This window comes from Ursus americanus, chromosome 23, assembly GCF_024610735.1.
Source record: "Ursus americanus isolate L20-20 chromosome 23, mUrsAme1.1.p, whole genome shotgun sequence".
Lineage (NCBI taxonomy): Eukaryota > Metazoa > Chordata > Mammalia > Carnivora > Ursidae > Ursus > Ursus americanus.
In genome coordinates, this window is record NC_142149.1 from 39,865,857 (window position 1) to 39,886,834 (window position 20,978).

General features: G+C 53.3%; 1 protein-coding gene across 1 annotated transcript in view; it reads left to right on the forward strand.

Annotated features, from left to right (window-relative positions):
- Positions 1-767: 767 nt before the first annotated feature.
- Positions 768-20,978, forward strand: part of KSR1 (kinase suppressor of ras 1) — a 149,294-nt gene continuing 129,083 nt past the window's right edge. The window contains exon 1 of the mRNA XM_045773578.2: positions 768-1,372. Coding sequence (XP_045629534.1) covers positions 1,142-1,372 — 231 coding nt within the window. The 5' untranslated portion in view covers positions 768-1,141. The remainder of the gene's footprint in view (positions 1,373-20,978) is intronic.

Genomic DNA, 20,978 nt, shown 5'->3' on the forward strand with positions numbered 1-20,978 from the left:
CCATGGTTAGGACATCTGAGGTTGGCTTGTAGCAATTGCTAGCATTTATCCAGTGGCAAATGTGTCAGTAATCAATTTAGGTCTATACATTAACTCATTCTTCATATGAACTCTATGAGCTAGGTACTATCATCACCCCATTTTTACTGATGCAGAAACTCAGACACTCAGGGGTAAGCTCACTTTGCCCAAGTCACAGAGCTAGGTCGAGTGTGAATTTGAACCCAGGCTGTCTGTTCTAGAGCACTCCAAGCTCATGATAAATCAATGTGCCACCCCAGGCGTCTGGACTGGCCTGCTGGGTTGGGGTGGCGGAGGGACGGGATACTTACTTTGGTGGGTAAATAGGTTCCTGAAGAAAGCCCTCAAGTCTTTCTCCAGGCCTGAGCATTCCCTTTGGCGTAGACAATCGAGAGTCCAATGCTCTGCGAACCAGCCAGAGGACAAGTACTTTAGGCCCCTTCCCACTAGATGGCGGCTCCTAAACCCACATAGAAATTCTGGAACCTCCACTGTCCCCATCTTCCAAGGGTTGAGCTGCGGCTGCAGAATTGCAGGAAGCCCACCCTCCGGCCCCTGCCCCGCCCCATCCGGGGGTCGTGGGAAGCCCCCAGGCTGGAGGCGGGAGTGGCGTTGTGGGGGGCGGGGATAGGGCGGGGAGACGAGGCTCCCCTGGCTCTGGGCGCCCGGGGGAGGAGCTGGCGCGCAGCAGCCACTCCCGGGCCGCAGAGGCGGGGCGGTCTCGCACAGCCCGAGCCCGCCGCGGAGGGGGAAGGTCTGGACCGAGGCGCACGGGGCTCCGGGCACCGGGCGCGGATCCGGGCCCCGAGGGCGCGGGCCGGGCGGCAGGTGCGCGGCGCGGACTACAAGTCCCAGCATGCCCAGCTACCCTGACCCGGCCCCTGCTGCCACTTAAAAGCTGCGGGAGCCGCAGCCGTCGGGTCGCCGCGGCTTTCGCTTTGCCGCCGCGGCTGGGCGGGCGGGAGCGGCGTTCTCGGCGGCCGGTTGTCCTAGCGTCCGTGCTCCGGCTGCGCCGAGGGGCGCTCCTCGTCCAGTCCTCCCCGCTCGCGGATTCCCTCCCTAGGCGCCCGCGCCTCCCGGGCTCCCCGCCTCGGCCACCCCGCGGCCCCGATGCCGAGGCATGGATAGAGCGGCGCTGCGCGCGGCGGGGATGGGGGAGAAGAAGGAGGGCCGCGGCGGGGGGGACGCGGCGGCCGCGGACGGGGGCCCCGGGGCCGCAGCCAGCCGGGCGCTGCAGCAGTGCGGGCAGCTCCAGAAGCTCATCGACATCTCCATCGGCAGCCTGCGCGGGCTGCGTACCAAGTGCTCCGTGTCCAACGACCTCACCCAGCAGGAGATCCGGACCCTGGAGGTAAGGGGGCCGCGCGCCCGGGAAGCGGCCCCCAGCACCTCCCTCGCTGCCCCGGTGCACTCCTTCCCAGATGCATCCTGGAGCTCGGGTCGCCCCTTTGAGGGTTCCCCTCCTTCCTCCACTCGCTGATGCGGCGGCTTGGGGACCCAGGACCAGCTCCTCACCTTGGGCGGGATTTGGGGGGGATGGGCGGAGCGGGAACTGGGGTGGAGGCTGGAGGCGCCCGTGGGCGGGGTGGGCTGCGAGCAGGCATCCCATTGCTTCCCCATCTCTGCCCCCACCCCATTTCCATTTTGCGGGGCTGCAGGACTCATTCTCCCACTGAGTCACACGCTGGACTTTTCCCTGTGTGACTGTGACGAGCAGCCGTGGGCTGGGGTGACGGGGTGTGTGTGTGGGGGGGGGGGTCCCCCTGAAGTGTGACCACAGGCCCGCCATTCTGTCCCTCTCTCTTCCCCTCACGCCCCAGACTCCGGCTTGTTCCTTCCTTTCCTCTCCTCCAGGATTTTTGTCTGCCGCTTTTCAAAACGTGTTTGCTGAAACTGCATTTTTACTGTTCAGGCATTTGGTGCTTTCCTTTCTCACAGCCACAGCATTTCACTGCTCAAAATATAATTACCCACCGACTCCCCCACTCCTCCGCACACACTGGATTTTGGTTTAGGGAGGATTGTGCTGGGCCACGACGCCTTTGGTGGGAAGATGACACTATTTAAGGGGTTCTGGAAGAGCGGGTCTCCAGTGTAAAGAAGAAATAAGATCTGCAGGCCCTCCTCCTTCAAATTATAGCTGGAAAGTATAGTATTAAAAGGATTTGGAAGAACCAGTCAGAAGGGTGGTTGGGTTTTCAGAAAGGGGGAGTCTCACCCTCCCCCATACACAATAGAGGGAAACTAGTGCATTCCCAACTAGCTTTTGTCCGGAGACTGGAAAAGGCTGCGAAATGCCAGGCACCACTTAATTGCTTACGCGATCTTGAAGAAGCACCTTCTTTCCACCTTGCACCGGTGCATCTGGCCTTCGGCAGATCTGGGACTGTTTTGTTTTATTAGAACCTTAATTTCTCAACCTTCCTGCTCCCCCCCCCCCCAACCCCTTATTGCTGATTGCCTCCGCCAGCTGTCAGAGGGCCAGCCAGTGATTTTGAGCACAGCAGAAGCCGAATCCCTGTTTGATCCAAAATGCTTGGGGGTGACTTCTCTCCTGCAGTTCTGTTTTCTTAAGAGCTGCACAACCGGGGACATTGGAAGCATCTAATCAGTGCTGGCTATTACTCTTTTTGTTCCAGTTGCTATAGCAGTGATGACCAGGGCTTTGCTTAAAAAACAAACCAACCAACACCCCCCCCCCCCCAGCTGTCCCTTCTTGCATGCATGCTGCTGTTTTCCAAGTGGTGAGAGAAACTGGTTTCTTGAACATAGCCGAATGTGTTTGCCCAGCAAAGTTCAGTTTTTACACGGACACAATAGGGGGCCTGTGTGGCTTAGTTGTGGGAGGAGGGATCATCGTCGGGTAGCATGTGTCTGGTTGGACTGCTGTGTTACTGAGATGAGAGAAAGTTCTCTGTGTGGGCCTCTCTCGGGTTGTCCCCATGTCGCTCCGAAGAGCTCCGGCTTCAGAGTGGATACAGGAGAACCGTTTACTCTTCATTCCCTGCAAACGGTGCCTTGCCCCTCTGACTTCCAGAGTCCTTCATTTTGGCAAAGGTATGGCATCAGGACACCACAAAGCATCCAGCTCTTGAGGTCTCGGGGCTCCCTCCCAAGGGTTTATTGGAGGATGGTCTCTGGCAGCCAGAAACCCATCCAAAGGCCCAAAGGGGGAATACCCAGCTCCCCGTTCTCTCCATGGTGTGGATTTAGAGCCACCCCACTCCCTGAAAAGGCAGGACCTGGTTTGTTTTTCGGGATGGGAATTTAGATCCTCGGAACTGGTTCCCTAAGGCTGTCTCCAGCTAGTTTGAATGAATCTCTTCATCCTGGAGGCCTCAGCCTCCTAACCTGAACAGGGAGGTTGGAGTGGATCTCTTCAGGCTCTCGTGGCTTAAAATTCGGTGGTTTAGTGAAGGGGCCTCAGTTGGGTTGAATCAAATGTTTGTTAACACATGCCCTGTTTAAAAATAGTTCTAAAACCCAGATTGACCAAACTGATAAAATGGGGGGGAAGTGTAGTCATCAAAGAATTCTGCTGATAGGGACAGTGTGGTGGACAGCTTTGAGTTCAGGTTTGGGGGGGGGTCTGTCTGTGTGATCTTGGGCAAGTCCCATGACTTCTGAACCTCAAGCTTTCCCATCTGTAGAATGGGGATGAGACTGCAGAAACCTGCAGTGTTGCGAGTCTGGAAGTCTGTGTCTTACCACCAAAAGATTCTGCCTATAAACTTTCCCTAGTGAGGGTCCAGTGACATTCATGACCCATGCCACCTGCAGGGGAAGGTACTTTTACAGAGCTGGCTCCTGTTTCCTGGAGGTAGGTGACCCAGGCCAGGAGACAGTCCCACCAGCATGGAGTGAGGTAGACAGGGCAGCGGCGATGTCCGCTCTGGATTTCTTTTCTCCTCTGCGGGCTCCTCTCCCATCATATTCCAGGCCAGGGCCCCCAGGGACCGTGCTTGCAACATCGGATTCCTGGCTTTTGAAGAAAGGGGCTGACCAGAGGGCTTGGCTTACGCAACTGCGCCCGACTTCTCCCAGAATGTTAGGAACCCCAGCCCACTCTGGCCTTCGTTCAGTAAGCGCTCGCTGGGAGAAACAGCACGTGGGCTGCCCCGGAAGCCTCTGACCTGGGCTCAGCTGCCGGTGGCCGAGATTGCGGGTTGTGGTGATGTGCGGGGATCAGCGTGTCCAGCTGCCCTGTGAGGACTTTCCTCTGCGTAGTGGTCCAGTTTGGATTCAAAAGAGTGGAAGGAGGGGGGCCTGGGTGGCTCAGTTGTTAAGCATCTGCCTTCGGCTCAGGGCGTGATCCCAGGGTCCTGGGATCAAGCCCTGTATCAGGCTCCCTGCTCCACCGGGAGCACTTGGAGCCTGCTTCTTCCTCTCCCACCCCCCCTGCTTGTGTTCCTTCTCTCGCTGGCTGTCTCTCTCTGTCAAATAAATAAATAAAATCTTAAAAAACAAAAACAAAAACAAAACAAAAAAGAGTGGAAGGAGCCGGGGTTTAATGTTTGCCTCCTACCTGGCAGCCGGTGTGCTGGACCCTTCTCGGTCTCCTAATATTTCCTGGAAATCCACCAACCTTCACCACACAGTTTTTTCTCTCTAGATGGGGATGGGGGGAGACAAAATCTGAACTCAGAGTCTGAATTTGCAAACAGGAGTTGTGAGGCTACTTCGTCCTGGTGGAAGCTGGTGCCCTATCTTCATCAGACCCTCCTAGGAGGTCTGAGAACTCCACCCCCCCAGGCAGGATAGAATGTTCCCGTTCCCAGGTGTGCTCACATCGGAACACCTGGCTGTCCTCACAGGTGGGCCTGGAGCCCCCATGCCAGTTCTTTGTGGGCCTTTGTGGGCCACGTCTGTGCTGGGCTCTGGGGAGATAACAGAGCCTCGGGAAGATTCGTGTTCAGTGGCCTGGTAACTTTGCCCTTGTCTGCCCACCTGCTAGTACTTTTCCAGAAGAGGCCAAGGCATGCCAGGTCTCCTCACCTTGTGCCCTTAGAGAGAGAAATCCCTCCTATGCAAGTGACTTGGAGAAAGGAGTCCCCAAAGGATCTTGCCCATGGGCCTTGCTGGGAAGGCGACACTGGGGAGCTGTGGTAGGTACAGGCTGTGTTTGGCCCCTTCCCTGAGGAGTGGCCTGGGAGCCAGGAGGCCCCTAGGGGAGGCCCTGCCGCTACTCGCTACTCGGAAGGTCAGAGAGCTTGCCTTTCATCCAGCTTGATTGTGGGTGACAGAGGTCAGAACCCTGCTGTGAGGAGTACCCGAGCGCTCCCCGTGCCCCCTCCCCCCGGAACTGCTGGAAAGGAGAGCGGTCCATTCATCCTCACAGATCAGGCCCTTGGGCTTTGCATGGACATCCGCTCACTGGACACACCTTCAGGTATTACTGGTTTGCCTGCTGAGCTCGCTGCGGCCACGCTGGCAAGGATTCTGAGGCAGGGCAATGCTCTCCTGGACTTTGGGGGACACTTTGAGTCCAATGGGGAGCCAGGCAGGTGAACTATAGTGCATCCAGTAACTTGGCTTGCTGAGTGCTTAGGGATCAGGAATAATGACCTAATGGTTGGCCAGGCTAGCCTTCTGTTGTTGTGGGAAATGTTCCCAGAGTCTTGGTGTCCCAGATTATGTCCCTGGCAGAACTGCGAGCGAAAGCTGGTTTCCCTTTTCCCATCCGCCATTGCCCCAGAGGGGGGCATTTCTCTCCTTCTGCTCCATTGCCAGAGTTTTCAGCCTCCTGCTGGAGGGACGCAGAGATGGGGCACTGTCCCCTTTGGCGTCTCCTTTTGCCTCGGCAATTTTCCCCTGGTGGAACTTGCCACCAGCGTTCCTCAGCGGTGGCCGGGAGAGGGTGCTACAGTTTTCCGAGGCTGGGGAGGCCTGGATAGCCCTGGAGGAGGGCCTCACTGTGGCTGCAGCCCCGAGTTCATGCCGATGCCAGGAGGTGGCTAGTTTGCTGCCTGGGGACAATAATGGGAAGGCCTTCTTCCCCTCTGGGCCGGCCCTACCTTCAGGGGAGCGGCATTCCCCACCACAAGTATTCTGGACCTGCCTGCTGGCTGTGGTCTGGAGAGGGACTGCAAAGGCCCTGGTCCTCAGTGACCGTGTCTGCGGTCATGGGGGGACGCAGGGAATGGCCTGCCTGCACCGTGAGGGGGACACAGAACAGAAACAGTCTTGTTCACCTGTTCTGGGTCGGGCACTCTGCTGGGCTCTTGTGTCGCCTTAGGACGGTTTATTCTCATTTTGCAAATGAAGACTCCGCGGCTCAGAGACCTCAGGAGGCTGGGTGAGCAGGTGGCCGTCCTGGGTTGCCTGGTCTTCGGAACCTACATTCTGAACCTTGCAGCGGCCTCTCGCGGACAGGCTGGCCATTCTGATCAGGATCAGAGCTGCTAAGCCCCGGGAAGTGGCCAGTGGAAAAAAAAAAGGGCAGCGAGGGGTGTTTGTTGGGTCCCGATGACTGGGCCTACTGGTGGCCACCCCAGGCTGTGCGGCCTCTGAGCTGGGCTTGGGGCCGCTTCCCTAAAGTGCAGCCCGGCACATCCTCAAAGACGGGTCTGTGCTGGTGTCACCCCGAGAAACGAGAAGCTGCCTAGAGATCGGCTTGCTCATAATTTTTTAAATGGATACCTGCCTTATTCTTCGTGAATAATCCCTCTGGTGTGCAGAATAGTTTAGCTTTCTCCTTTTTACAAAAATATTTCAGAAATACACATAATGGTCTGTGGTCAGTGTAAAGAAGAAAATACGGATGAGCAGAAGGGAAAAAAAACGCCCATGATGGCCCCTCTCAGATCTGGTTAATTCTGCTAACATTTTGCTGTATATTCTCTCAGCGTCTCTGCCGTCTGCATTTGCATACAGACACACGCGGGTGTATTCGTGGAGCTGACCATGCGCCTTATAGTGGGAGATCTTCTCCCTACCAGTACACACAGATACACAGCGTCACTGTCGGTGGCTGCATGGTGGGGTCATACCATCGACTCCTCGAACCAGCTCTCCTGGTGTTGGCCTTTCAGGCAGTTTTCAAGTCTTGCTGTTACAAATCCTGCTGCAGAGAGCCTCCTCCTAGAAGTAGAATTTGCTGGCTCCAAGTGCAGGGACACATGCAGTCCTAATCCTATTCTTTAAAATCTTGGGGGCGTAGGGGCGCCTGGGTGGCTCAGTGGGTTAAGCGTGGCTCAGGTCGTGATCCCAGGGTCATAGGATCGAGTCCTGCATGGGGCTCCCCGCTCAGCGGGGAGTCTGTTTTCTCCCTCTGCCCCTCCCCCCTGCTCACGTGTGCTCTCATGCTCTGTCTCTTAATTAAATAAAATCTAAGAAAGAAAATCTTTGGGGTGTGATATATTGCCCCTTCCCCAGCACGAATGGCAGGATTTGTAAATGGCACCCTTGATGCATTTCCCCATTTGCCAGTGCGTCTACATCCACGGTGAGGTCGAGGACGATGAACAGGAGACAGGAAGGACATGTCCCCAAGGTGGAGGTACCGGGTTCTGTGTGGGCGGTGTTGGGTTCTAGGTTTGCAGCTGCTGTGGCTGAGGGTCTGGGGTATGTGTTGAGGACTGTGGATTCTAGTTCTGTGGTTGCCTGCAGCAAATTGGGAGGGGGCTTGGGCTGACCAGTTAGAAGAGGGAACGTTACTTGATGCAAGACTGCGGAGGGGATGCTGGGTGTCAGGTCTTGCTGTGTCCAGGGACTGGGGGCCTCTGTGCGGGGAGGTCTTTATCCCCAGGAGCTCATGAAAGGCACCTCACTGAACTGGAGCCTCGTGTTCCTCACCAACCACAAATACCGATCAGATAGATAGCTCTTTGGGGTGTCTTGGCAAGAGGGTTTCAAAGGATCTTGAGCTTTCCATTTGGTCCAGCCTTGTCATCCTGCAGGCGACTTGAAGGCCTGAGGGGGAAGTGACTCGGCAGGAATCCCTATGAGAGAATTAACCTTGTTGAAGGGTGGAGGAGGGACCAAGCCCTGGGCTAGGATTCAGATCTGAAGAGGGGCTGTCTAGACTGATGGCCACAGCCTGCTTTCTCACGCTGCCTGCTTTCTCACTGTCCCGTGCTGCTGGGGTCCTCGCCTCCAGGAATTCCCTGTAAGAGCAGGCAGATGGGTTTGCCTTCCCAGCCCCAGTCTCTGTGTCTTGGGGGCCCTGGGCAGTGGGGAGATTCTGGGGGAGCAGCTTGGGGTATCCTGTGGGTGGGCCCTTTTTTTCAAAACCAGTCTAGCCAATGGGTTGGCTCAGTCAGAATGGGCTCTCCGACTCTTTGAACCTGTGTACTTTCAGGGGCTTCTCATCCTTCCACTGAAAGATCCCCTGGGACTGGGGTGCGCATGAACTTTTACTCCTGCAGGGCCTGCTGTTTGTCTTAAATTCGTACAGATGTTGCATTATCTGCCACAATACATTGTTGTTGGTTTTAAGGTCAAGGTAACATTATAAATTATTTGCTAACACTTCCAGAAGATACCACCTTATAATCCAGTGTTTTTGTGTCCATCTTGGCTTTCTGCCCTGTCGTAGACCCCAGGTAGAGACGCGGAGGGTCAGATGCTGGGATCAGAAATGCTTTGTCATCTGTTCCTAGGCATGACTGTCTCTCATCTGCATTGAAAAAGCCTCAGTTCGAGCTGCGGCCACATAGAAAACCTATATATTTACCTGCGTCTGTATTCCTCTGCCATTCTGGCCTTGGTGGGCAGCAGTGTGTTTTAACTGGGCAGATTGCCTTTCAAAATAATGGAGCTGAAGTATCCTGTTTGCTTGCCATTTTTCTCTCCTTTTCATTTTTCCACCCACAGAATAATTGCAAGAATGAATTAAGACTTGTGTTTAAAATTAAAAAAAAAAAAAAAAGAGGGGGCAAGAAAGCATACTGCAATCCATGGAAAGACCAGCTATGGTTAGGAAAAATAACTTTTTGCATAGAATAAACCACAGCCTCCAATCTGTAACATTGATGAGGGTTTTGCTTTTGTGGTGAGATAAACTGCTTCTTGAGCGGTGGGGTTTCTTCAGCATGGCACCCGCAGCTTTTGAGTCCCAAGTTAGCCAGTGAATTTGGGTTGGGTTTGGGCAAAGATGAGCAGCACTGGCTTTATTCATGGTGCATTCGGAGTTTTTGTTGGCTGGGAAAAAAGTTACGGGCATATTTAAAAAGGTGACTTGAGTGTTCTCCGTCATTGGGCACTGTCTTGAAGCCTCCTCCCCCAGTCTGGGGCCCTTGAAAGGGCTTAGCAGCTTTTCCCATACTGTACCCGTGAAAGAGGCCTTCTGGTGGTTAAGAATGCACCACATCAGCCCCCTCCCTCCTGGAGATTCCTGAAGATGATTAGTGTTTTAAAGGCTCTGAGAAGTCCTGCAGCAAGTGTTCCCAAACTTATTATTTATCCAGGGATCTTTATTCCATTGAACATAGTTGGGAAAGTACTTCCTTAAGCCATGAACAGGGAAAGAGGCAAGAAAGGGGAGACTTAGTTTCAGCTAATCTTTATGTTTTTATGATGCTGGCGTCCCATTTGAGATTCCGGTTTAAATCAGGTGGGTTGAGGAGAGGTTGGTGACTCCCAAGACTTACCAAGCTGTGTAGGGTTGCCTTTTATCAAGGGAGGTGCTTTACAAAGAGAGGCAGAGTCTGTTGTGGGCCCCATACCAGCACTTAAAGACACATTCCACCTAATCCTTCCAACTAGGTGAGGAAAGGAGGTCCAGAGAGGCCTGGGTGCCCGGTGTCCCTGCTCGTGCTCTGCCCCACATGCCAGTTAGCCTGGTGTCAAGGGCATGCTCTCTCAGGGTCTACCAGGAACCTCAGGACCATGCTAGTGGGCAGAAAACAATCCAAGAGCCATGCAGATGGCTGTGGGTGTGTTTGAGCCTGGGGCTGCTGAGGGCAGGGGAAGGGCTGGGCTGCAGACAAGGAATGCTTTTTAAAACAAAAAAGGAAATGCTGGCTCAGAATGGAAAGGAAAGGAAGCAGCTTCCTGTTTCTCGTGCTGGCTTTTTGAAAGGAGGAGCTCTCTCTAGCCCTTTGGCCAATGGAGGCCTGGGTCTGCCTGGGCTACTCTAGGTCCGCTGGACACACTGCTCTCACACACTGCCTGAGGTCTCAGAAGTGGAGGGTTAGTTTCACCCTTTTCATTTTCTCCGGATTACTGATCGAATGGATAAATGGTTTCTGAATGACTATCCCTGCTGTCGCAAAATGGATGTACCCTAACAGCTGACTTTCACTGCAAGCTTACTTCATGCCTGGCCCCCCCTGTTAGGAGTTTTCTGTGCCATTTACTGCCCCCAGCAACCTTGTAAGGAAGGTCCTATTGTTATCCCCATTTTACAGAGGAAGAAACCGAGGTACAGAGAAGTTAAGTGACTTGCCCAGAGGCACACAGCTAAGGAGATACCAAGCTGTGACTTAAACGTGGACAGTCTTAATGACCTGCTTGGATGCCTGGCTTACATTTGCAAACTGCTCTCTCTTCCCCCTGAAAAACCTGTTGGCATAGAATAATTGTTTAAGACTCTGGTGGCCTTTGTCTAGGATCCAGGGACAGCCCCAAAGCCTCGGCCAGGCACTGGTGATTTTTAGATGCAATGCCTGGGTTTGAGTTTACATGTTTTTGAAAACTCTATTATGGAAATGTTCAAACATGCACAAAAGTAGAGAGAATGGTAGGATGAACCCCCACACAGCAATCCCCCATTTTCAGTAATAAACAGCTCTAGCCAGTCTTGGGTCATCTATGGCATTTGTCCTCTGAGTAAGCCTGGCTTGGGAGTGGTGGCTCTAGGCGGTTGGCCTTAAGGAAGCAGAGTGACTCAGGGAGGCCTTCTGGTCCAGCCCTCTGCCTCCAAGCAGAGCTGTACCTACCCCAGCAAGCAGGTGGAATCGCTATACTTTGTCTCATGAAATGACTGTCTCTGTTTCCTCTGGAAGCTTGCCCTGGCTTCTGGTAGCCACAAGGTGCAGGGAGGCCATGCCACCAGCTAAGCCAAATCTCCGGCCTGCACCTGACACCTGTTCTCAGACGATGGAGTCCAGGAATGGTGCATTGCCTTCCTTAGTCCCACTGCTCTGCTGTGGGCCACCAGAGCCCGTGGTCACACTGTGGCGGTCCTGATTTCCAGTCCACTCATCTCCCTGGTTCTAATATCTCCCCTTCGGTTTTTTTCTCTTGCTTTATCTACATACCACGAGATGTGTGTATTTCAGCCAGCATTTATTATTATTTTTTTAAAGATTTTATTTATTCATTTGACAGAGAGAGAGAGAGCACGAGTAGGCAGAGCACAGGCAGAGGGAGAGGGAGAAGCAGGCTCCCTGCTGAGCAGAGAGCCTGATGCAGGGCTCGATCCCAGAACCCTGGGATCATGACCTGAGCTGAAGGCAGACACTTAACGGACTGAGCCACCCAGGCGCCCCTCAGCCAACATTTATTGAGCCCTGCTGAGTGCGGGCCCGGGGAGAAGAGTGGGCGAGGAAGGGCAGACCCAGTTTCCAGGAGCTCCTGGCTTGCTTGCCCTTTGTGCTTTGTGTCTCACGGTTCTGCTCAGTCCTTCCCAACGCCTGGTCTTGCTGACCACCCTCTGGCTTCTTTTCTCTGTGCTTTCTTGCCCCCAACAAAGGTGTTATCCTTTGTCGTTTTGTTTTCTTTGCTTCATGCTATATTCTCACAAGCGTTTCTCAGGGGCCCTGACACTTTTTGCTAGCTGCTTCAGATCAGGACTGGCCGCCCCAACACAGTCATGATCGGGAAAGGACGGTCTTGAGCACTAAGGAGGACATGGAGGGGTACAGTGAGGACCTCAGGGTGTGCATGGGCTCTGGGGGTAGAAGGTCATGTATACATCGGGACTCTGCTCCTTGCTAGCTCTATGACCTTGGGCCGGTTCTTTAGCTTTCTGAACCTCAGTTTCCTTGCTAGTTAAAAGGAATAGGAGTAGGTTTCTTTTGGACTCGTGTGAAGTGTTGCTGAGATATGGGAGGTGTGTTGGACAGTGCCTGGTACTTAGAAGGGATTCAGTACTTTTTTTCTTTTTTTTAAGTTTATTTGACAGAGAGAGAGAGACAGTACAAGCAGGGGGAGTGGCAAGCAGAAGGAGAGGGAGAAGGATGCTTCCTGCTGAGCAGGGAGCCCACTGTGGGGCTCGATCCCAGGACCCTGCAATCATGACCTGAGCGGAAGGCAGACGCTTAACCGAGTGAGCCGCCCAGGCACCTCTGGATCTAATACATTGTAACCTCCTCTCAGCACTGTTCTAAAACACGTTTGCATAGTTCTTTCTTCTCTTCCTTTCGGTCATTTTAATTGCTGCATGATATTCCATCCAGCGAACGTGCCGTAATTTGCCAAAGCATTTCCCTTATTATTGGACATTTCGGTTGTTTCCAGATTTCTGCTATTATAAACAATGTGACTGTAATCGTCTTTGTACAGACGCCGCTTTATTTTTGTTCCAATTCTGAATTCATTTCCTTGGGATAATTCCCAGGAATGGAATTATTGGGTCAAAGAGCATGGGTCTTTTTCGTGGTGGGAATTGCTAAACTGTTCTCCATTTTACGCTTTTCAAATGATAGCTATCTTAAAAAAAATCGTACTCCTGGGTAAATATCTTGGTTGGTTTTTTTCTTTCCCCCCAATCTTCTTGGCCTCTGTTCTTCTCCCCCGCTTTTTCTTTATATTTATTTTTTGCCCTTGTTAAATCATTCCCCACCTTTCTGTCTTCTATTAAAAAAAAACAAAAAACCAAAAAAACCAAACAGTTGTAATCGACAAGGAAGATTGTAATATATTTGAAGTGTGGAAATCTTTCCCCATCCTGAACTTGCTATTTATTTCTCTCTTCTGTCGATTGATCGAGTGACCATTGAGTATCTCCCGTATACCAGGCGCTGTTTTAGGCCCTAAAAAGAAGTACTGAGAAGACGGAGCGGTTCCTTTAGCGGAAAGAGAAAGATTCAAGCCAGCACACAGGGAAGGGGGCCTGGGAGAAAGGAAAGGAACCTGAAAGGGTGAGAGCGATGGGGGCCGAGAGGAGGTTGCTGCTTTAGCTTCGGTGGCCAGGAAAGGCCTCCTTCCCGGAGGTGATGTTTGAGCTGAATCTTGGACAGATGAGAAAGCAGCAGCCTTATGAAAACCTGGGAGAAGAGTGTTCTAGGCGGAGGGACCAACTTGTGGAAGAGCCCTGAGGCAGAAATGAGCCTGGTGTTTTCAAAGACGGGAAAGGAGGCCAGTGTGCCGAGAGGTCAGTGGGACATGGTGGCCCATGGGACCCTGGTTGGCCGTGAGTGATGCGCTGTGAGGTCAGGGATGTAGACAGGAGTTTGGGACTGTTTCCCTGCCGTTGGGCCGTGGTAGAGAAGTCCTGTACTTACTCAGCAGGTAATTGTTGCCCCCCAGTTACGTGCCGGGCACTGTTCTGGGATATCAGAGTAAATAAGAAAGTCGGCTTCACAGACAAGTTTGTAAATGAGTAAACCACTAGAAGGTGCTGGTGAGGGTGTGAATGAAAGCCCATCGGGCGGCACAGTGACTCATCTCTGCATCCTGAGGTGTGCAGGGACTTGGGAAATGTTTCTTGATTTGAACCAAGCTGTGCTCTGTGCCACCAGCCTTCACCGTGCTAACTGAAACTCAGTTCTCTCCTGTAAGGCCTGGAAGCCACAGCCTGCCAAGTTGGGGGGTTGGGGGGGGGGACCCTGGGCCTCTTGCAGGGAAGGGGCCCTGAGAACTGAGGTCGCCAACTCAGAAGTGGGGCTGCTGATACCAGGTATGAGTATCTAGGTGCCACTTATGGGAAACAAGGCTGAGAAATAGACTCGGGAAACCCCCTTCTTGCTGAACTGCTCTGCCCGGCCCCATCCTTCCCAGACCAGGGACTCCGACTTGTGAGTCTTTTTGGGAATATAGACTAGAGGGCACTGTGCTTTTCAAGGTTGTTTTTTTTTTTTTTTAAGATTTTATTTATTTAATAGAGAGAGATGGCGAGAGAGGGAACACAAGCAAGGGGAGTGTGAGAGGGAGAAGCAGGCTTCCCGCTGAGCAGAGAGCCCGATGCGGGGCTCGATCCCAGGACCCTGGGATCAGGACCTGAGCCGAAGGCAGACGTTTAACGGCTGAGCCACCCAGGCGCCCCAAGGTTTTCTTCCCTTAGAGCAGAGCGAAGAGATAGGGAGGGGTGAGGTCTGAGCAGATGGTCCAAGAGACTCAACCTCGGGGCAGCCTAGAATGTATTCACCTACTGAGCTGTGACCCTGTGGCAGTTCCAGGAACTGGGCCTGTGGAAGCTGTTGGCTGCCATTTTGTTTGGAGCAAGCTAGATGACACGTAAGCTAGAGGGTGCTCTGATAGCATTGAGTTGGGGATCAGCTTTGACCAGCTCCTTGGGTTTCTAGTCTATGAGTTTATTGCCAAATGGGAAGGGAAGGCCAGATCCTAGGAATATGGTATCTTGGGCTCCCCATGTCCTCCTCCCTCAGTTATAGCTAACCAGAGGCAGTCTTGCCCAACTTTAACAAATCAAGCTTTTTACAGATGTTCTTTCCATGATCTCCTCAGTAACGATAGCTTTACTAGCCCACTTGGTGGGTGAGGAAATAAGGCCCAAAGTCACATGGTAGTTGGTGGAGCTGGGGTTCAAATCTAGAATTGTCCTAGTTCATATTCGTGTTCATTTCTCTGCACTCCTCAGAAATCTGCTTGATCTTGGGTCATGTCTGGAGCAGAGAGGTCAGAAAAGGCTTTGGTAACGCTCAGCGTTTTGGAAGAACGCTAGGTGGAAAAAGGTTTCAAAGTCTCTCCTTTTCCACTGGGTTTGAACGGGATGACCTCAAAGTTGTGAAGAAGTGGAGATGATCCCGATTGGCAGGTGACCCTTTGCAGCAGAAAGGAGGCACAGTGGGAGGTGATGGCTCCGGGTGGGGAAGGAAGCTCGAGAGAGAAGCATCCTTGTGTGGGGGAGGGGAGGGGGAGGCGCGTTCAGAGCCAAGGCTCTTATCTGACTCCATCTCAAAGAACTTGACTTCTGGTGTAGAGCGCTCTGGTTAGAAAGGCAACGAAGTGGGTCGCACTTGGGCCTGGTGCGGGCACAGTTGGATCTCGAATGTTGGTGGTGAATTTTAGGAGAAAGAAGGTAAGTCCCTGGGGAGATTCCCTGTGGTGGCCCTGACGCGCCCCGGCCCCAGGGGACAGAACAGCGAGGAAGAATCCATCAGCGAATGGAAACTTGTCTCTTCAGGGGACAGGAAACTTTTTATGTGTGGTTGGTCTGGTGGTTTATGAGGAGAGGTGAGCAGTAGAGACAGAGCCCTGGGCCAGTCTTGCAACTGCATCTTTGACAATGTTGAGAGTTTTAGGAAGTAGTTTAAAAAAAAAAAAAGTAAAAAGAAACCAAAAGCCAAAGATGTTGTTTCATCCCCATACCTGTGAGCGGTCAGCCACGTGGGCTCTGATTGCCACGGGACTAGTGGAAACCTGTTCGTTCGCACCCTCCCCCACCTTTGGTCCCTAAATCAGAGGGGGCTTCTGACTATTCTTAGAAAGAGACTTAGGTGGCCTCAGATGACCAGACCTTGTCTTGGGCATCTCACAGCTTAAACTAAACTTCCTTTCAGGCCTTGTTTGGTTTAAGCAGTTTCCTGGTCTGGCAGGATTTGTTTTCTTAGCACCCTGCTTGTCAAAGCCCCAATTCCACTTGTCACAGCTAACTGGCCTCTGTCACCCTGTGGCCGCCAAACTAGCCTGGGCTTGCGTTCCGAAAGTCACACTTGCTGTTCTCCTGAGGAAGTGGAGCGGGGCTGGGCTCCTGGGGTCCACTGCTGGGGCTCCCCACTCCTGCCTCCTCTTCCCCATTTTGATCACAGGGTGGATTTTCTCTCTCTCTTTTTTAAGTAAATTCTGCCCCTGACATGGTGCTCGAACTCATGACCCCAAGCTCAAGACTTGCCTGCTCTACCGACTGAGCCAGCCAGGCCCCCACGGGGCGGGGGGGGATTCTTGGTCTTGTTCTGGAAGGCTCTGCTAGCCGATACAGGGCTGCTCTGTATTTGGATAAGAGGCCGGGAGGGTAAGCAGCACCTCGTAGGAAGGAGCACCGATTCTGGGCACTGGACAGCCTGGGTTCGAGCTCCACACCCTTGCTGGCTGGCTGTGCATCTTTGGGCAAGTTGCAGAACCTGTCTGAGCAACAGTTTCCTCATCTGTAAAATGGGGATTATAATAGGATTGTGGTTCATAGTAAGCGGGATGAGCCGTGAAAGCTATAATGCCTGGCACTGAGGAAGAACCTTTTTATATTTGTTTTTTCAACAAGTATTTAATTAGTGGGTGGGGCCCCCACTGTGGGCTGGGCACTATTCTAAACTTGGGGAAATAACAGTTAACAAAATGGACAGAAGTACCAGTTTCGTAGAACTTCGGTTTTGGTGTTGGGAGATGGTAAGGTAGTAAGCAAGTTAATAAAATAGATTGATACATTGTGACCGTGCTATGGAAACAGTGAGAGCCAGGAAGAATGCCAGGGGCAAGGGGTGGTATAATTTTTTTTCTTCTTAAGATTTTATCCACTTAGAGAGTGCGCGCGCGCGTGCGAGCACTGAGGGGAGGAGCAGAGGGAGAGGGACAAGCCAGCTTCGCGCTGAGGGCAGAGCCCGACGCGGAGCTTGATCCCACGACCTTGAGATCATAACCTGAGCTGAAACCAAGAGTCAGACGCTTAACCGACTGAGCCCCCCAGGTGCCCCAAGGGGTGGTATAATTTTAAGTGACGGGTCAGATGGCTTTGCAGAGAGGGTGATATTTGAATAAAGACCTCAGAAAGGTAGAGAGGGACACCACGGGGATATACCAGGGAAAGAGCTTTGGAAGCTGAGCACAGCCAGGGCAGAGGCCCAAGGGAGTGAGTTGGAAGTCCTGACGCGCCTCCAGCTGGTCCCCTGGGCAACTCGGAGGCAGGTGCCGCGCTCGGGGGAGCCCGGAGCCTGGCAGCGAGGAGGATGGAGTGATGAGAACGGAAGGTTATGGGGGTGCCAGGGTTACAGGTGGCTCTTCAGCAGCCTCGCGTCCAGCCTGTAGAATCCTCTCGGGATTTTGGAAGTCAGCCCTCATTTCTTATACGAAATGGAGTTTGGGGGTCGTATACGCACTAAGCCTGCTCCCAGAAGCTCTGTTGCTGACTTACTGGAAGCGTACTGGGAAGCGGGTCCTGGTTCTGACTGTGGGGGGGGGCAAGCTGCAGCGGCTTGTGTTCGTCCCGCGAGCCTCCGGGCAGGAATTTCTCTCCTTGTCTGTTAACACCAGGACAACAGATACTCTTTGACTCGGTTCATCCCTGCAAGGGAGCTTCTTCTAAGGCATTCACTCCGCGGGAAAGAAATGCAACATTTATGAGATTATGTGCATTATCTCCAATACAAAAAACCCCCAACAGAACAGATGTCTAGCAGCGAAGGGATAGTTAAGCATACCCTAGGAGAGCACACGATGGCTTATTAGGTGCGCGGCTGTTCTTAGGAAGACAGAGTGGCCACACAACCATATTTATATTACATTAAGTGGAAATACACGGAATGCAAAATTGCATGTGTGCCGCGTTTGTAGTTATATAAATATGCAAAAATATATCTGTCCGTGGAAAAAATCTAGGAGAGAAACGCATCGTGTGTGCGGGGAACTGTTTTTGGAAAAATTCTTTGATTATCATTATTATTTTCCTTCATTCATTTACTAAGGTAAAGAATGTTCGAGTGCCTGCCACCCTTGAGGTGTGAGCTGGGGCTCAGACACAGTGGCGGACCTGCCCTGAGCCCCCTGGCCTGAGGTCCCACTTTTCTCAGCCCCCTCGCCTTCTCAGTGCCCTGGGACTGAAGGCTAGCCACGTGGTGAGACGCAGAGCTCAGACCTGCTGGAGTAGAAATGAGTCTTGGTCCTGCAGCTTTTCTCCAGGGTGTTCAGGCCTTTGTCGAGCTGGTCCTGGATTCGGCTGAGAAGCAGAGAAGTTTCCAGAGCTGCCACCCCTCCTGAGGGTAGCACGCTATTCCCAGCAAGCAGTCCTGTGGGAGCAGAGCCTGCCTGGCACTGAGAAGGCTTCCCGGGTTTTGGGTGCCCGGCCTGAGCCATGCTGGGGGCCCCCAGTCAGCACCCCTGTGCTTGTGACCGTGAGGCCATCTGTGTGAGGGGCTGTCCGAGAAAGGAGAACCGCTGCTGTGGGCTCCGTCTCTGGGTGCCAAACACTCAGGAGCTAGACCTTGCCTGTGACACGGTCCCGGGAAGCTGGTGGTTGGCTCAGAGAGATCTTGTGGAGATGTCGGACAACCACTTACAGTGCTTGCTGCCCATACTCTGAATAAAGTGCTCTGGGTGTTTGGACGATGGAGGGAGGTGATGAGGAGGACATTATGACAAAAGCAAACGTGGAATGCTCTCGATTCTGGGCTCTTGGCTGGCACCCAGAATACCACACCCCACCAGTCTTTCCAGCCGCTCTGGGAGGTGGGTGAGTTCTCACCACTGTAGCATAGGAGGGAACAGAGGCCCAGACAGCTGGGTTAGCCTCCTGACGTCACACCGATGGGGACAGAGGGGAGATCCGGTCAGGATCTGGCTGACTGCAGAGCCCATGCCTTTGCATTTTCTGTGTCACAGCACGCTTTGGCTTCACAGAGACAAGTGTCACCAGTGGACCCCTCTCTGCCTCCCACTTCCACTCCCTGTCCGTCCATCCCAAAATGCCATTGTCTGTCTCCTTGGCAGCCCCTCCACTCGGCACACCACATGCTTCCGGGACAGCCCTCTTTAAGAAGTGTGATTAGAGCCCTTCTGCGTTAGAGAAAGGATTTCCTGTCTCTTTAAGGACAAAGACTGTGTGTGACCTCTTCATCCAGAAGTTTTAGGGCCCTAGTACAGTGCTTGGTACATGGCAAGTGCTGAGTAATTAAATGAGGATGTATTGTAATCAGTGCTAAATTAATCTCACCGCATCCTAAAGAAATAATGTGCATCAATAATAATAATAATAATAACGATATGAATCAATGCAGAAGGCCCTCCAGTGCAGAAGTTGGGAAAACGGCCTCTGGAATCAGACCCAGACAGCCTGGGTTTGAATCGTGTCTGTGCCGCTGCCTGCTCCTAACCTTGGTGAAGTTGTGATTTCTCTGGGTCTCAGTTTGCCCATCTGTACAATGGGGGCAGTCCTAGTACGGTTAGGGCTGCTGTGAGGATTGATGCGTAAATGCGTAAAGCGTGTGGAGCAGATCTTTGCCACAGTGAGCGCTGCATGGACACGAATTATTGTTCTTTACCGTTCCTGTTATTGTCACACACAAGGTTAAGCAGAGCTGGACTTCTAGGGAGACTCCCCACATCCGAGGTGTGGATTCTTACCCCACCTCTGGCTGCAGAGCCCCGGTCAATGCCACCGACCTCCCTGCCGGTTCTCCGCCCCTGTCCTAGGGCTCTGCTGGTAGAGTGGGTGTGAAGCTTATTTCCCCAGGAAGACTGGATACACCTCGGGGTGGGGGTGGGGGGAAGGCTGGGGCAGAGCCAGGCCTGAGTCCAAGCTGTGTCACTTTGTGAGCCTGGATGGGCCCCCTCGGCTTCAGGAAACCCAGTTCCTAACCTGGGAAGTGAGGACAGTCGTCCCTACTCCATGGGTCATTACTGGGATGACGAGAATAGGATCCGTGCTGTAAGACATGGCATTGCAGGCACTCAGCCCATGTGCCTCTCTCATCCTGGAGGGCGAGGGCCACTCTCAAACCTGTCCAAGTCCCCCCAAGCCTGTACCAGTGAGACCATGGCGTGCGTCCCCCAGACTCTGTGCCAGCGAGCGAGGGTTGTGGGTGCAGCACTGAGGCTGAGCGCACCTCTCCTCCTCACCCCCCTGCCTTGTCTCTGCTCTTCCTTTTGTTCCTTCTGGGGCAGCTGCTGCAGGGTGAGGAAGGTGTCCTCCCAGTGCAGGTGACAGACGGGCCACTGGGAGCCTCCGTGGCCCTCACCCTCCTCTCCCTGCTCAGACCCCAGGCCCCTCCTTTCCCGTCAAGCACCCTTGAATGCTTGGGAGTGGCAGACACTTGGATTGTGGTTCAGGCTTCCCTTCGGAGGTGGCCCCCCAGCCTCTGCTGGTGGTGTCTCCTGCCGGGTTTCCTGGGTGAGGGATGCTGGGTTCCGGCCGGAGGGACAAAGGGCTTCCGAGGGCCGTAAGCTGCACGCGCGGGACATAGTTGCAACCATGGATCCAGACTGTTGAAAGGAGGGTTGTCCCCAAGGCTCTGCAGGCACAGGTGGGGTGAGAGCCCTACTCAGTTGGGCTGTGAAGGTCACCGGCTCCTAGCGGGCCTGATGGTTGGGGTGACTGCTGGCATTAGGGGCGACCTGTGCTGCTGGGGGCATCGCGGCCCAGCGCCATTCTCAGCAGGACAGCTGGCTGTGCTGGCCGGGGGGTGGTGGATATCGTGGAGAGGAATCCGGAGAATTCCTTGGTGTGGGTAAGTCTGAATGTAAAGAGGATCCCCGTGAAGTTGAGGGAGAGATCCAATGATGAAGCGTTCCTTTAAAAATGTAAGTCAGGGGCGCCTGGGTGGCTCAGTCGTTAAGCGTCTGCCTTTGGCTCAGGGCGTGATCCCAGTGTTCTGGGATCGAGCCCCACATCAGGCTCCTCCGCTGGGGGCCTGCTTCTTCCTCTCCCACTCCCCCTGCTTGTGTTCCCTCTCTCGCTGGCTGTCTCTGTCTCTGTCAAATAAATAAATAAAATCTTAAAAAAAAATAAAAATGTAAGTCAGCTCGTGTCAGAGCCCTTCAGTGACTCCCAGTCCCCTTGGTGTAAAAACCAAAGTTAAGGCAAGGGTTTCTCTCCTCCTTTCCATTCTCTGCCCTAGCCCCATTGGCCTCCTTCCTGCTCCTGGAACACACCAGGCATCCCACCTTGGAGCCTTAGTCCCTCTTGG